The sequence below is a fragment of the Cynocephalus volans genome, chromosome 3 (genome assembly GCF_027409185.1).
Source record: "Cynocephalus volans isolate mCynVol1 chromosome 3, mCynVol1.pri, whole genome shotgun sequence".
NCBI lineage: Eukaryota > Metazoa > Chordata > Mammalia > Dermoptera > Cynocephalidae > Cynocephalus > Cynocephalus volans.
This window is the reverse complement of record NC_084462.1, coordinates 26,543,070-26,558,631: the sequence shown is the minus strand read 5'-3', so window position 1 is coordinate 26,558,631 and position 15,562 is coordinate 26,543,070. Positions and strand designations below refer to the sequence as shown.

The 15,562-nt window shown below is 54.2% G+C and overlaps 1 protein-coding gene across 1 annotated transcript; it reads right to left on the bottom strand.

The window, feature by feature from the left end:
• Window positions 1-5,454: 5,454 nt before the first annotated feature.
• Window positions 5,455-10,508, bottom strand: ORAI2 (ORAI calcium release-activated calcium modulator 2). The gene is made up of 2 exons (XM_063092093.1): window positions 10,284-10,508; window positions 5,455-5,994 (listed from the first exon to the last, which is right to left on the bottom strand). Exons 1-2 carry the CDS (start codon window positions 10,506-10,508, stop codon window positions 5,455-5,457), a joined length of 765 nt encoding a protein of 254 aa, XP_062948163.1.
• Window positions 10,509-15,562: the final 5,054 nt, after the last annotated feature.

Below are 15,562 nucleotides of genomic sequence, written 5' to 3'. Positions count from 1 at the left end.
TCCGCCTCTCTTAATAAGGTTTCCTGCTATCCCACTATCCAGTTTCTTTGTTAGGGGAGTGGATTGGATTGGAGAGTGGAATTGGTAGATCTGAAGTTCAGACTTCAGAATTGGTGACAGTTTCTGTGTCAGGCTTAGCCTGGTTCACACTTGACCCCTTGGAGTGGGGGATGCGATGAGCGCAGAAGATCTGAGACCCTGGTTCCCCCTCCCCCCCGGCCACAGTGCTGTTAAAAAGTAGGGAAAAAGACTCCCCACCTCCCAGGCCACTGCGAGGTTGTTCACTTAGTGGCGCCAACGCTGTGTGGTGCACTTACCTGGATGGGGCTGCTGCCCCGGCACACCTGCGGCTAGGTGAGGAGCAGGCTGGGGAGGTTGAGGGAGTGGCAGCGTGTCTGGACCTAGTGGCCAGCCCTCTCTCCTGCTGCTTGTGAGACAAAATACACTTGAGTGGCTCACTGGGCAATAGGCCACGTCACAGCCAGGAAAGGTTCCAGTCAGCACTGCTCTTTACAGTCAACTCTCGGGACCCATGGAGAGCTGTCAGGTGGGTGAGCTGCTGGCTGCCTTGTGCTGTCTGTGATGTGGCATCCCAGGTGCTGAGCCACCGGTGAGGTCTGCAGAACCTGTGAATACCCTGTGGGGAGGCTGCTTGGGTATCTGTTGTCTGAGTGAACCCAGCAGTCAGGTGGGCAGGGGTGGGCTCCCAGGCCACCTTGACTGCCACTCCCTGGGTCAGCTTATTTGGCTTTGTCCCAAACAACATGACCCCCATACAGGTCCCTCACTGGGCATTCAGCTGAGAGCCAGCCGGAGCTCCAGTCGATCATGGCTGCCTCTGAGCAACCAAGCGGGCCTCTGTAGAGGGGTGCTCCGGGGAGTCTCTGCCCCTGACAGGCTGGGCCTCAGAGCGGCAGCCTGTGCAAGCTGTGCCAACAGAGGGCTTGGGGAAATGTCTGTTTACTCGGGGAAAGGCATGTTAAGGCCTGGGGAGCCATTCAGCAAATAAACCTGTTTTCCCAGTATCACTCAGTGCTGGCCATTTGACAGCCAGCCTTTCAGCCCTTCTGCAGAGCACACTCAAGGAAACAACTCTGGTGTCAGGGTGGTGTCCACCAGAGTCGAATCTGTCCTTGAAAGCTATGAAGACTGTCAGCTCCATGTGCCTGCTGTACACCACAGCCCGGCTCTCAAGAACACTGCACTGTACATTGGTCCCCTGCAGCTATCGCTGGGTGCAGAGGGGTGATGACGTCTGCTTACCCCGTCTTTCAGGTGGCCGTTCGTACATTCCTTCAGCACACTTTCCTTAAGCACCAGACACATGCTGAGCAGACTAGGTTATCTGTTCTGATGCTCTTGAAGTCTCAAACAAGGAGATGGCATCAGCCTGTGGGAACGCGCTCAGGTGAAGCGTCCACTCCATGGCGCTGCCTGAGGCATCCTATTCCAGAGCAAGCCCAGGGCTGGCTCTGCAGACGTTCCCAGCCTGCCGCTTTGGCAGGATGTCTAGGAAACCTGGTGCTGCGTATTTGTTTAGCGTGGCAGGTGGTGAGACCCAGGCTGGTCCAACTAGAGGTGGGAGGGGGGCTAAGCTCAGTCCATGGAGCATCCTCTGGGATCCTCTCTGCCTAGATTCATGTTGAATTGCCTGCACTGTGTTCCACAGCAACCATGGGTGGGCCAGCAGATGGGCTGGGAAGAGGGTTTAGCAGGTTCTAAGTGAGCCTAGCAAGGTGTCCCTTTCCTGTCCCAGCCTTGCCCTGCAGGGCCCTACCCAGGGTTCTGTGGACTCTACCCGTCAGTCTTCCAGAGGCGTCTGCATCAAGAAAAAAGTCTTCTGTCACTGGGTTTTCTGGGCATTGAGTGAGTTCTGCATGGCAGGCTTGCAGGGCTCAGCAGAAAAGGTCCATGGAGCCAACAGTGACTGTTATGTCCTGCCCTCCACAGTGGGGAACGGTGTTCATGTCTTTGTTTTTGCTGTGTTTTTTTCCTTTAAGGAAACTATAACCTCCACTTTCAGTTAGGCTGGAAAATGTTGGGCTTGCTGGCCTGGGTCTCTGTACAGCTGCCTGGGGAAGCTGCCCTTCTGGGCTGCAGGTGCAGCCTGGTCCCTCTGGATTGGCAGAAGACATGTACTGCCCCAGACTCTTCATGTAGTGGTGCCAGCTGCTTTGCACACCTGACTCCTAGACGCTGCTAGGTTGAAGTGCCAGAAAGTTAATAATAATAAGAAAGGACAGAAATTCTTTCCTAAAAGAGGCCTCTACCTCAGTGGGCGACTGTTACAAAACACAATGGGTGCTTCCTCATCAGTGCCACCAGGCTGTGGCAGGGATCTGCATGGTCCTGCTGCCTGGCTGGACAGCCTGGGCACCAGCTACAGGGACCTGGGGTTGGGGAATGTCCTGAAGGGTCCAGAGCTTTAGTGGCTCCTTTCCTGGAGAGCTGGGGGACCTTCTAGCCAATGCTGTGTAGATGGGCTATGTTGGCCCTCAGCCACCCACATGGTGGCTGAGGAAGGCTGCCCCTTCCTGTGTTTCCGGCTTGGGAAGGAAGCAGCCAAGCAGCACACTCTCTGGGCCCCAGCTGGTGGGAGCATCATGGCATGTCTGGGTCTGAGCACCCTGACTCTCCATTCTAGAGAAGTCCATGCCCCCTCGCCCAGGCAGCCTGTTAGGGCACTGACCAGTGACACTAGGGAAGGTCCAGGGGCTGCTGCATGTCCCTCTACCCACAGTGCCCCACTAAGAGCGGAAGGAACTTTGAATAGCTTTACTGTTTTATTCAGTTCAATCCAGGGCAACCATTGTGAAAATCCATACACAGGGCAGGGGTTACATACACCAAACATGATCTACATAATGTCATGCATACATAATCGATGAGCACAGGCAGGAAAAGGCTTGCTGCAGGTGAACCTTGATCCACTCAGGCTTATGTGGTTTGGTCCTCAACACACCTTCCTAGAAGACGCTAAAACACATTCTGCCTTCACAGTTTCTAAACTAGAAACACTTAGGTTTTGAAACTTGAGGTCAGGTACTAAGTGGAGACCGTGTTCCACACTGGAAAGGCCTGATCGTGGCTAAGGGCACTCATTTGATGAGCACCAGAAAGGCTCTGCAAAGACAAAGCCCACGCCGGCTCCAGGGCACTGGGCAACTCTCACCACGGCAGAGGCCACAGATCTTCAAACATGCTTCCAAGTGAGGTTAACCCTTCAGACGCCCAATTTCCAGCCTGCAATTCGCTTTCCCATCCCCCAAGTTTCCCTGCGGAGCTGTCCCTGCAGCTCCCAGCAGCAGTTTGTCCATCTCCCGACAAACTCTGGGGCAACCCTGAGGTCGCCGCTCCTGGTCACCATTCCCCATCCCCAGGGTCATCTCTGTTCCCATAGAAACTGCTCTTGCCTTGGAACTAGAAAGGCTGGAGCTGGGAGAGCACTCTGGATGGAAGAGAACAAGAAATTACAAGCACGTTATTCTCTGTTAAGGATGTGGTATGTACCATCACTGGGCACCTAATGTCAGACCCTGATGCTGCCAGGCCAGGCCAGGCCAAGCCAAAAACCCTGCCCAGGGACCAGGGCTGCCACTGCGGGTATGCCTTCCACCATCTGGGGAGCTTGGCGCTCCATGTGCAGGAGTACCAGATGGCCCAGGAAAGTGCGCAGCAGGAGTGGGCCCAGCATGGCCCCTCTGAAAAGGCTCAGGCCAGGGAAGGGCCTGCTGCCCCCTCCCAGCTGCAGGGAGCCACTCATTCAGAATAGCAAGCCCATCTTGGCCCAGCCAGGACACAGAGCAGCAGTCTTGGAGTGATGCTGACGTTCTTTAGCAAAGCAAACACATATTAAACCAGATGAGTCTTTTCAACGAGGCTCCAGGAAAGTACGGATGTGTGCTGCAGGGCAAGCAAGTCACAGACAGACGTCTGCAGGGAGGCAAGGGCCCCGCCCTCGGGAAGACACAGGGCTCTTCAGCCCCATGGGACACACTGCGCAGGCTCTCCATAGAAGTCTCTGGGGACTCGGCATTTCAGAGTTATGTGTTAAGGTTTATGCTTCCAACAGTATGTCACATTCTCAGAGACCTCAATCAGGCCATCCGGGATTCCACGACACAGACGACCCAGACCTCACAGTAACCAGAACATGAAGAGGCCTGATGACTATGGGAACATAACACAAGGCATCCTCTCCAAGTAAATGTGGTTTTGAAAAGCAGCTCCCCGTCAGCTGGTGCTGTAGCATGTATATATGTGGCCCAATTACATGGGCCCAGGTCTACCAGATACCCTTAGTGGAAACACCAGTGCCTACACAGCACAGCTGTGTGAGTGTGTGAGCTGCGACCTGCATCCAGCTGAGAGGCATGGAGGACACAGCAAGGGACACTGTCTAGGGCTGCGCCTTCCCTGCAGTTGCTTGGTGTCATAACAAGGGGGGATCCTGGGTCAATGGCCTTATCTAGACAGGAAGCCCCCCAGGCTGTTCCCTCTCACCACTTGAGGCCATGGGCAGCAGGGAATTGGGCAAGCTCTGAGGAATGGCTGACTCAGGCTCAGAGGCCATCTATGGCCAACAGGTGGAGGCCTCTGCCTGAGGGCCCTGTCCCCACCCTGGTGGCCACACTGAGTCAGTGTGGCCAAGGCTCCAGGCTGGCTGGGAAAAAACCTAAACCTAGTGCACCACTCAATTAATGGCCTCCTCAGGTGGGTGTCTCGCACGGATGCCCACTGACACGCCTCTTTGACCCAGGCTGGCCTCCCACACTTGGGAATCTCCCCCAGGGCCTGGCAACGCTGACGCCTGACGCCGGCTGCAGCACACCACACCTGCTGAGCCGATGTGTGCCCAGGCGCCTGCCTTCCCCCACAAGCCAGGCCACCAACTCCTCCAGGGTGGGGAGGGAAGCACCAAGCCTGGCTGTAATCCTGCACCCCATCAGTTGCCATGGTCCTGTCCAATCACCATCAAACCATGTTACCCAGCAGCCATGAGCCCACCTCAGGTCTTCCAGGGCAATCCCTTCTACGAACTCACGGCTTTGCCCCTGCCAGCTCCCTACCCTGCTGGCCATGCATGTCCAAGTCTGTGAGCTTGCCATTGACCACTGGGTGCTGCTTGGAGCCCTTCCTGGCAGTGCCAATGGGCAGATCCCCCTCAAGCCTCTACACCTTGTCCCTGACCCAGGAAGTTCTCAAGGCCAAGGAATCAGCCTTTCTTTCCCCTTAAACTCTTAGCAACAGTCTCTTGTTTGAAGAGTTCCATTTTCTGATGGAAAATTATCCAGGTTATTACAGCATTAAGACAGGATTAAGACTTTGGTCTTGAACTATCTGGCAGTGTCTAGCAGCCTGGTTAACCACCTGCATTTCTGAAATCCCCTAGCACAGACAGGAAGCTCTTGCTTGGCTGCAGGGCCCCACCCAGCCCAGGAGCCCTGCCGGCCGTCACACCACCTGCAGGCTGCGCTCGTGCCCGTCCAGCTGCACCTTGAGCTTGTGCAGCTCCTCGATCTCGCGGTTGTGGCGCTCGGTTTTGTGGCGCACCAGTGAGCGGTAGAAGTGGATGGTGAAGACCACGAAGATGAGGCCCACGGGCACCATGATGATGGTGGACACCAGGGCCGCCTGCCAGCCCGTGTGACCACCAGGGCCAGGCAGGGAGCCGGGCTGGTGCCTGGCGTCCACAGGGAGGAACTTGATCCAGCAGAGCAGCACCACCTCAGCCAGGAAGAGCAGGATGCCGAGCACAGTGGAGAAGCCCCAGGCCAGCTCAATGTAGGGGTGCATGCGCTCATGCGGCGACTCGCTGATGGAGTTGAGGTTGTGGATGTTGCTCACGGCCTCCACGTTGGGCAGGATGCACGTGCTGATGAGCAGTGCAAACAGGTGCACGGCCACCAGCACCGTGGTGCAGGCGCTGAAGGCGATAAGCAGAGGCCGCGGGTACTGGTACTGCGTCTCCAGCTGCACCTCCACCATGGCCACCTGCGAGGCAGAGGAGGTGGGGCAGGGCCAGGTGGGCAGGGCTGCACCCCCACCAGGGCCACCTGGGAAGCAGAGCAGGGCAGGGCAGGGGTGGGCCAGGAGGGGGGCCTCAGCCACCCATGGACTTGTCTGTTGTCGGGACTCACCATGTTTTGGCCCTCACAAAACCAGAAGGCACCCTCTTCACTGTTTAAATATTTCACAATTTCCTTTTTTCTGATTAGCTAAAGATCTCACTGAGGAAAAATCTGAAAAGTACAGAAGAGAGTAATGAAGCCCTGGGAGCGGGGGCTCACCCTCTGGGCACCTTGCCAGACACAGAAGCCGTGGTACCCAACTACAACCCAGGACAGAGGCCACTCTTCCCTGGTCTGGTGGCATGTGGCTTTGCTGTTGACACCAGACTTGGGCTGAGGTGTGGTTTAGCTGCAAAACAATGAAAATGTTTTTCAAAAAATAAAAACTAACCTTTCACAAGGTAAAGACAGAGGCTCCTGATGGTCCCCAGACTCAGAGCTGCACACCCAGACAGCCTCATCCAGAACCCAGGGTGCACCTCTCAGCTCAGACCAAACGCCAGAGGGAAAAGCCGGCGTCTCTAAAGCCCAGGAATGTTGAGATAAATGAAGACCCATGAGGAGGGAAACTGTCGGAAGGCCAGGCCAGGCCGGGCCGAGGGAGCCAAATCTTCAATGCAGTCTGAGCGGGTAATGTCTAAAATGGATCCATCGAGGAAGGGCAGCCTGCACATGGTATTTAGAAACGTGGAGGCTGAGAGACCCAAGTGGCTGCCCCTAGCGGGTGGGGAACAGGGGGCTGCTGGGGTTGTCATAGCATTTTAGCAGTACTTAATTTTTTAATTACATCCATGTATTTATTGTGCTTTGATGAACACAGAATTAATTTTAAATGAAAGAACAGACCCATGGAGGGAACCAGAAGCCCCAGCTTATCTCTGCGGTAGGAGATGTCTGCCGCCATTCTGGCCCTGCTCACCACATGCTCTACGGGGGTTTCACACTACAAATGGGCACCAGGCCCCTCCCTCACTTCCCTCACAGTCAGAGCCAGTCCATCACCAGGAGCACCCTCCCTGTCCCACACCCCACCCCAGCACTGTGGACCACCCCATGGAGGGTTTATTTAGTCCACGCCCAGCAAGAACTCTAGGGCTCACCAAGGACCTTCTGCCAGGCACCAAAGTTAAGAAACCTGACCAGTTAAGGAAGGGGGCCGGAAGGGAGAAAGGGAGAAGCAAAAGAAGTTTTTCCACCTGATGTGTTTGTCTCCTAGATCTGAGCCATCCCTGTTTTAAAAAATCTGTAAGAAAGAAGATTTCACAACTTCCTTTAGCAACTACTGCCTCTTAGAGTGAGAACCTCATCCCCTCACCTCATCTTCAGTGGTGATGGAACATCTAGTAGGTAGAAGAAGATATGGCAGTCCTAGTGGACAAGAGCTGAACCGCAATTCAACAGCTATTACGGCTGGGATTACTGTGAAAAGTATCCAAAAAAACCAGTAGCCATAGGGGCTGGCCCGTGGCCCACTCGGGAGAGTGCGGTGCTGAGAACACCAAGGCCACGGGTTCGGATCCTATATAGGGATGGCCGGTTGGCTCACTTTGGTGAGCGTGGTGCTGACAACACCAAGTCAAGGGTTAAGATCCCCTCACTGGTCATCTTTAAAAAAAAAAGAAAGAAAAAAACAGTAGCCATGTGACATGAATTGAGGGCTGTTCTTTTCTTAGTGCCCCTGTGGCCCTGGGAAGGCTCTTGTTACCACAAAGGATATGGCTCAACAAAAGGATGTTACAAACTACAGAGGGTTCCAAGACAGGAAACAAGATGACCAAAAGGCAGGGAATAGGGCCTACAAAAAAGTGGTTATGTTTTGCTTCAAGAGGCGAACAGGCCAAAAGGCCAATTTTCACTGTGTTTATGCAGCTACTTTATGAGGGGCCTCAGATCACTGGTTCTCCATGTTCAGGGAGAGAGAAACATGAAGAAATAAGCTTATGGTTGGCATAAGTGCTTGGTGTTGGACAGGGGCACAGCTCTACAATTCTAACTAGGGAATACATGATTAAAGAGGGACTCCACTTAGCAAAGTGCCTGTTTTCATTTTTCCTTGTCCCTGCCCTTACTCAGCCACAGTTGCTGATGATCTGCATCTGTCACTCATTTTTCCCAAGCTGCTCCACAGTGTAAATAACGGTCTGATTTAATGTTGCACACTCATCAAGTGGGCATGCCGTGGCGGCTTCCCCCAGCCCTGGCCTTGGCTCCACCCCAGACGTTTCAGTTGCTTCCCAGCTCCCAGTGCTCTCTGTGCTGGTTGAATCTCCAGTGCTGGTTAGGCTGTGGCAGCCTCTTTGCCAGGGAACTTCTAGAAGAGAGGACAAGGGCACTGTGTGGCTTCTGAAATGTATCACCAAACCGCTCAAGGAAGCATCTGCTGGTGCAGGCGGGTTACTCCACACATGCACACATGGGGAAGACGCGAATTATGACTAGAAAGTGAGACTGCAATGCCAAGCGCACTCCACAGTCCATACTGGTGGTGAATCCAAGGAGGACTGGATTCCCACCCTCTCAGTGGTCGCTGCCCTCATTCTAACACCACTGCATACCCTGAAGCCTGCCACCAAGTCTCAAACCACTCCTCTTCTCTAGAATTCACATTCCCTGTCTCACAACTTTATTCACAGGGCTTGTTTTCAAATTTTATTTTATACATATATATTTTTGGTGGCTGCTGGTAACAGGGATCAAACCCTGGACCTTGGTGTCATCACATCATGCTCTAAACAACTGATCTAACCGGCCAGCTCCTTGTTTTCACATTTCAATTGGTGACTTTGAAGTCTTCAACTTGGGGGAGCATTTTGTTGGCTGAAAAACGGTGAAACTTAGTCCTAAGTTTGGAAAACCAAATGTTTGGAAAGCCAGGGTCTAAGAAACAGCTGCAGGCAGGAAGTGATTCCGAGATCCAGGCCCCACACAGAGAGGAAACCATCTCACTTATTAATAAGTCCTGTAATACTTCTTAGTTTTCCAAAGTTAAAAAAAAAAAAAAAGCACAAGCCAGAAAAATTTTATGTGATAATGTAATTAATTCTTCTGTGGTATAGAAAACAAGTTCCAGTTTTAATAATGATATCTAAACTTCTCACACATATTCCTTAAAATTAAGCTTGAGAAAATATTCTGTCTTTGTAATGTGATGGAAACCATGGGAAGAAAATGATTGTGAGCCAAAGCTGTGTACCACATGATCATATACTTTTGCAATTATGTGAAAAAAATAAAACGCACCACCTAAAAAGAAGTTTAAAGACTTTGCTTTAAACTATAGACCTAAACACAAATTTATTGCCCTCCAAGTCAGGTGACCTCCGCCCCGCCCTGTACAAAGTTTTGTCCTCTCTGAATTTCTCATTTTTCCAAGGCTGGCTCATACCCATGAGTGAGCAGGCCCCTGTGGCCAAAGTGGTTCCCTCTGACAGCCTTTTATTCTAAACTGTGCTACCAATTTGACAACTGAGTTCTGGGCTATAGAAAAACAACTGTTTTCACATAAAGAAGGACATCGCTTCCGGCCCAGCAGGACCTTTGAGCACATGACACAGAGGCCGCTGCGCACTTGAGTGTTCTCTGTGTTCTCGCTCTGGGTCCTGGCATCCTCACCCTCTGGGATGCAGGTTGGGGACTCTGGAGTCAAAGGAGATGAGCCCCTTTTCAGGGCGGGGGCTTTGGCCTAAGACTGACCCTTGTCCTTGGGGATGACTCAGAGGGAAAGTGGAAGCTGGGAGCCAGGCCAGAAGCTCTGCTTCGGCATCCTGGAGGCCCCACGTTCAGGGAGTGCCTGCGTCCCCAACTTGGTTAAACTCAGCAAACCCCAATCAATCCCTAAGTCCCTGCTCAAATCCCTCAGGTTTCCAAACTTTTGCGGAATGTCCGAGATGGGGCAGATGTGGGCACCTTTCCCCAGGAAAGCCTGTACACCAAAGATATTTTGATTACCCCCACTAACCTCCTTGCCAAGCACATACTTTATGTGCACAGGAGAGAGCAGGCTTTCTGATGACTCTGGGGTTCAGGGCCAGCAACTCCTCTGTTGACACGGCAGTCCTCTTGGAGGAGCTGGGACAGGGGCAGACATTCCCCAATGGTCCATTCTGGCTGCCAGCAGGTAGAGGGAGTGCTTTGCTCCCTGAAGCACCCCAGGATCTCAGTTAGCAAAGCCCATTTGACCTTGCTTGGCCCTCCCCCCATGCCTGCACTCACCATGGCGAAGCCTGAGAGGAGGGCTGAGGTCCTGCTGGAGGCCTTCAGCTTGGCCCTGCTCAGATAGAGCTTCCTCCAGGACAGGGCCTGCACCGAGTGGTGGTTGGAGGTGACCAGTTCCAGATAGCTGCGGCGGACCCAGTCCCGGTAATCCATGCCCTTGTGGCAGGGCTCAGAGCAGGCAGAAGTGGAGGAGTCCACAGGCACGTTGAGCTCAGTGCTCATGGTGGGAGCCAGGCTGGGGGCAGGGAGAGACGTGCTTAGGCATCCTAGCGGGTTCCTGTGGCCCCAACTCCAAGCCCATTGAACCTTCCTCAGGGCCTGCTGTGGACACCCTATACAGGAGCCATGGGGTCAAAGGGAGCCATGTGGGGCCCTGGTCTCTGACTCAGTCCCCAAACCAGAACATGAGGACCACCTGCAGGAGAGAAGGGTCAGGCGAGCATCCCCAGGCACCTCCCAGCAAAGTTGTTTCTCAGCAAAGCTGGAATCGGGCCTCCTGCTGCTCAGAAAGACTCCACTGAGGTGTGGCTCTTGGTGAATGGAATTCCAAGGTTGACCCAAAGTACCCATTGAATCCTCCGATTTGCACCTATCTTTAAGGAACAGAGAGCTGTAGCATTTAGAAAGAGCCTAGGATCTAAAGTTAGGAAACCTGGACTTTACTATGTGATTCTGAGCAGGACACCTGACCTTTCTGACCTCCCTCCCTCATCTTCAGAATGGAGATAGTCCCACCTACAGGATCTTTGAACAAGATGACGAACCCAAACACTCAAAACTTCACTAAATGTCCAGGTGCCATCCACAGAACAAACATTTCCAAGTAGCCACTAGTTTCTCAAATCCAACTTAAATTTTAATCAGTACAGTTCATCCTAAAACAATACTTGGTTTATACAACTAAAGTAAAGCCACATCCAGGCTGCAATGGAAACCTTTAGCAAAATGGAAAACTAAATCCACTAACTGATGTGAGCATATTTTAAGGAGAAACAGAAACTGGAGGCCCCTGGAGTCATCCCTGGTAAGATCTGGTTTGACAATGAAATGAACTGAACATCAGAAGGACTATCTGTCCAGATTTGTGAATTCGAATCCGAATCTCCACTAATCCAAATAGGAGACTGGTGGTCTTATGTAGCCAAGGGGCCAGCATGTGTGACACATAGGATCCAGCTCTAATTAATCTGCAGGGCGTGCCTCAAGGGCACAGGCACCTTGCAGCTTTCTTGGCATCAGATGGTAACTTTTACGTTTAGGCCCACAAAGGCCACATGGAAAGCCTGCTGAAGGCTATTACAAACAGATCAGTGTTCCTAGGTCCCAGGGATCACGGCTGGGGTAGGCGATGTTTACCAGGGTCAGCAGCGGAGGAAATGCCCCAAACTTAATCCACCCATGGCAATCATTAGAAGGGTTCAACAATCATTAGAAGGGTGCTAGAGGTGGGGAAAGGTTCTCAGCATGCCTTCCTCTTTGCTCACAACCAGGCTGCAGGGCACAGCTCTTACTGGCCAACAGGATCCTCAGGGAACAGTTCTGTGCTATTTCTGCCAGGGAATGCCAATTACCAGGTCTTTATAGGAATGCCAACTTGGGCTCTCAGTCACATCTCCTCACCCACATCTGCAGCCAGCCGTGCTGCATTCAAGCACTGGAACATCCCTTCCTTTGGGGAGAATTCAGAGAAATACTGCTCACTAAACACTCCATTGGTTAGCTCCACATAACTGAAAATGTCATAATTTGGAAGTGACACCTTGCCCCCATATATGAGAATTGAGCTGCAGGTCTGATGAAGACAGTATACAGAGTGTGGGCGGGCCTGTCCTCCCGCCTGCATCCCACAGACGTTTACTGTATTTGGTATTTAGCCACCAAAGATGAACGAGACTCTCCACCTTCAAGGAATTCACTGCCCAGTAGTGGAGCCAGACAAGGCAGTGACTCTCATGCAGTGAGCTAAACTCTGCAGTGGATGGGAGGGAACAGAGAAGGGTTGGCTGTCTCACAATGAGGCAGGGGAAGGGTCCCTGCAGGCAACACTAGGAGGCAAGGATAGGAGACAGGGACACAGGTAGTGAAGGCAGCCTTGGCAGAGAGGGACCCTCCCTGAAAGATAAGATGCTGCCTTCATGGAAGGGTTCTTAGAGGCAGAAAAACAAGCTCCAGGCACATGTTTGGGATGGCTCCCATCCTCCAGGGGACATGGTGGAATGGCTGGCTGGGGGCAGAGGGTAGGGGGCAGGGGGTTGCGGATGGAAGACACTCATGCCTGGGGTGGCAGTACAGGGCCAGTGTGGCCAGGCAGTATGACTGTGCTGGACTTTCTCTGGCCGTAGGGGCGTGGAAGGAGTTCGTGAGGTGCACTGCTGGGTCAGTCTGGTTTGGGACCACAGTTCAACCAGTGAAACTGTTGGCAGACTGGGAGGACTGGGAAGTGGGGGAAGGCCCAGTAGCTTCCAAAGGGATTAAGGGATGTGTGGGGAGAAGAGGAGGGAAGCCCAGGGGCCATCGGTGAGTGTGGGCTGAGCTCAAGTCTGAGATGTCCCCAGAGTGGGCAGGGTTGGCAAGGAAGGGCTGTCTGTCTGCTTAGAGCTGGGTTTTGAGACAGGTCCTGAAGGTTGAGAAGCCCGATGGGATTCAGATCCATCCTTTATGCCACCAATGGCCTACCTTGTGCCAGGCCTGTCTGGGCGGGTGGTGGGGACACAGAGGCTGGTCCCCACACGCCACTCAGGCAGGGGAAGGGGTGGGTTAAGATGGAGCTCGACATTTCTGTCAGGTGGCACAGGCTCCAAAGGATGCTCTCTTGGCTGGACCTTGTGGGGTTTGGTGACCCTCTTTCTAAAGATTAGCGATTCTCTTTGGCAGACCTGTTTGAAATATTTCCAGGGGGTAGGTTCTGGAGTTTGCCCCCACACATCTGGGGCACGGGAATGACGAGTGTCTGTCTGTCACAGGGGCCTCCCAGAGGCATCCACTCGCATCTCTGCCTCTTCCCCCAGGAAAGCACCACCCGCGGCAGGACCCGGACTTGGCCGGCGCCCCTGACCTCCGAATCCTCTCGGTGTCGCACCCCACCCAGCATCCCGCAGGGCTGGGGTCACCTGGACGCCCCCCATCCCCGCAACCGTCCTCTCTTTTTCCGCCTCATCCCAAGTCAGCCCAAGAGGAAACCCCTGCTGAGTGTCCCCGGTCCAATTCCCGCCCCCCCAGTTGGGCGAGGACCCCCGCGCACCCCTCGCCCCCGCCAGGTCCCCCGCCGCCAAGGGAGGGTGGAGGTGGGTCGCCGCTGAGCACTCACCGGAGCTGCGCTGCCCGCCCCACCCGGCTCCGGCTCCGGCTCGGGGCTCGCGGCAGGCGGCGGCTGGGTGGCCGTGCTGCCCTGCGACCCGGCCGGGGCGCCGAGCGAGGCCCCCTCCCTTCTTCCGCCCGTCCCGCGGTACCCCCCGCGCCCCGCCCCGCCCCCGCCGATGCCAAGGCAACGGCGCGCCGCGTCACGTGACCTGCCCGCGGGGGCGCCGCGGCTCACGTGACCCGCGGGGCCGGGAGGGGCGGGGCTCGTGGCCCCTTCTTGGAGAGTTCGGGGTCCTGGGACCGTCGGGGGCCGCTAGCTCGGGCGGGGGGCGCTGCGGGAAGACCTCCAGCCGCGCGCATCTCTCCTCCCGGGCTCGGGTGCACTGGGAGTGCCGGCGAAGCCTCCCGCGCTCCATCGGTTGGATCTGGCCGGGCCGGGGCGACAGAGCCCCGAGCTGGGATCTCTCCGACCTTGGGTCTGACCAACGAGGACCGGCAGAGTCATCCCCGCCCGGCCCGAGGTGTGTGGGTCTGGGCGCAGAAGGGGAGCCCCGGGGGTCGCAGGGGGAGCCTCGCAGGACGCCCGGCATCGATCAGTGGCCGCGTGGAGAGGTGAGAAGTGAGGACTGGGCGGGCGGGCGTGAGGTGGGCAGCGTGGGGAAAGGGGGGAAAGGGGAGGCTCCGTCTGGCCACGCCCGAGAGTGTCCTGGATGTGCGATAGCACCACGCAGAGCGCGCACAGAACTGGTCAGGTGTGGCTCACACCGCACCGTCCCCTCACGGGAGCAGCGAGTTCCGCGGGGACCTGACCCCGGTGCGGCACGCCCGGGCCCTCGTGGACGCGCGAGGAGAGCTATGCGCAGACGGCACAAGAGGGTTTCTGCTGTGCCCCAGCCCCTTCCACTCGTCACTGCAGGGGACCTCACCCGTCATGGTGTACTCTCTGTAGTTTTACGACATCAAGATACTCAAACAGGAACGTTCTTTTCAGGAAGTGCACTGAGAGGCGAGATGGATCCCTATCAGCCTGTCGGTGCCAGACAGCCCCTTGGAGTCCTTCCTACGTGCCTGGTACGCTGCTGGGTGCCCTACATAGGATTTTTCCATCTGTCACAACAGCATTGGACCATGACACATTTATCCAAACGAAAGAAAAATCCCACTCATGTCAACCAGTCCCAAGTTTTCTGACAATTGGAAGAGATGTTACAGATGCCAGGCTAAATCCATTTATACTTCAAGTTGCATTTTAGTTTATTTAGTGGATGGAATCCTGGACCTTGGTGTTATCAGCAACTTTAACACCAACTGAACCAGTCGACCAGCCCCTCCAGTTACATTTTAGAGGCCATTGCTAAGAGCTGGAATGATGCCTTTTAATCCAGGAGGACACTTAGACTAAGCCAGTTTTCTCCCACCTTGTTACTGACCTAACAGGCAGGTCAGGCCCTCACAAAGGACATATGAAAATCCCAGGATCTGATTACTGCTCCTCCCATCCCCATACATGGCTATAGGAAAGGCATCATTGGAATTTCAGAGAGCCAAGTCCTCAAAAAGCAATTATGGTGTGGCTTTCAAACCTCAAGCTCTTGGTAAAAGGAACTGGAAAACAGGAAGAAAACACTGTAAATGATAGCAGTTGCATCACAGATGAAAATTCTTTCAGTAAGGGGGTCATTGGCTTGTTGAATTCTCACCCTTGAAGCCCGACTTTGTTCATCCTTCAGAAAGCCTCCTATGCCAGGTAGTGATGCTCCACCCCAGCCATTTATCCAGCTCGCCCCGACAGAAGCAAAATGCAAGTCATGATTACCGCCAGTGCTTTTCAGAGCCAGTTTCCTAACCAAATACCGAAAATGGCCTTTCGTCCCCCTAAAAGACCAAGGAGGGTGATGGAACTATGTTTTTTTTATTTTGGCCAGTATGGGGATCTGAACCCTTGGCCTTGGTGTTATCAACATCATGCTCAAACC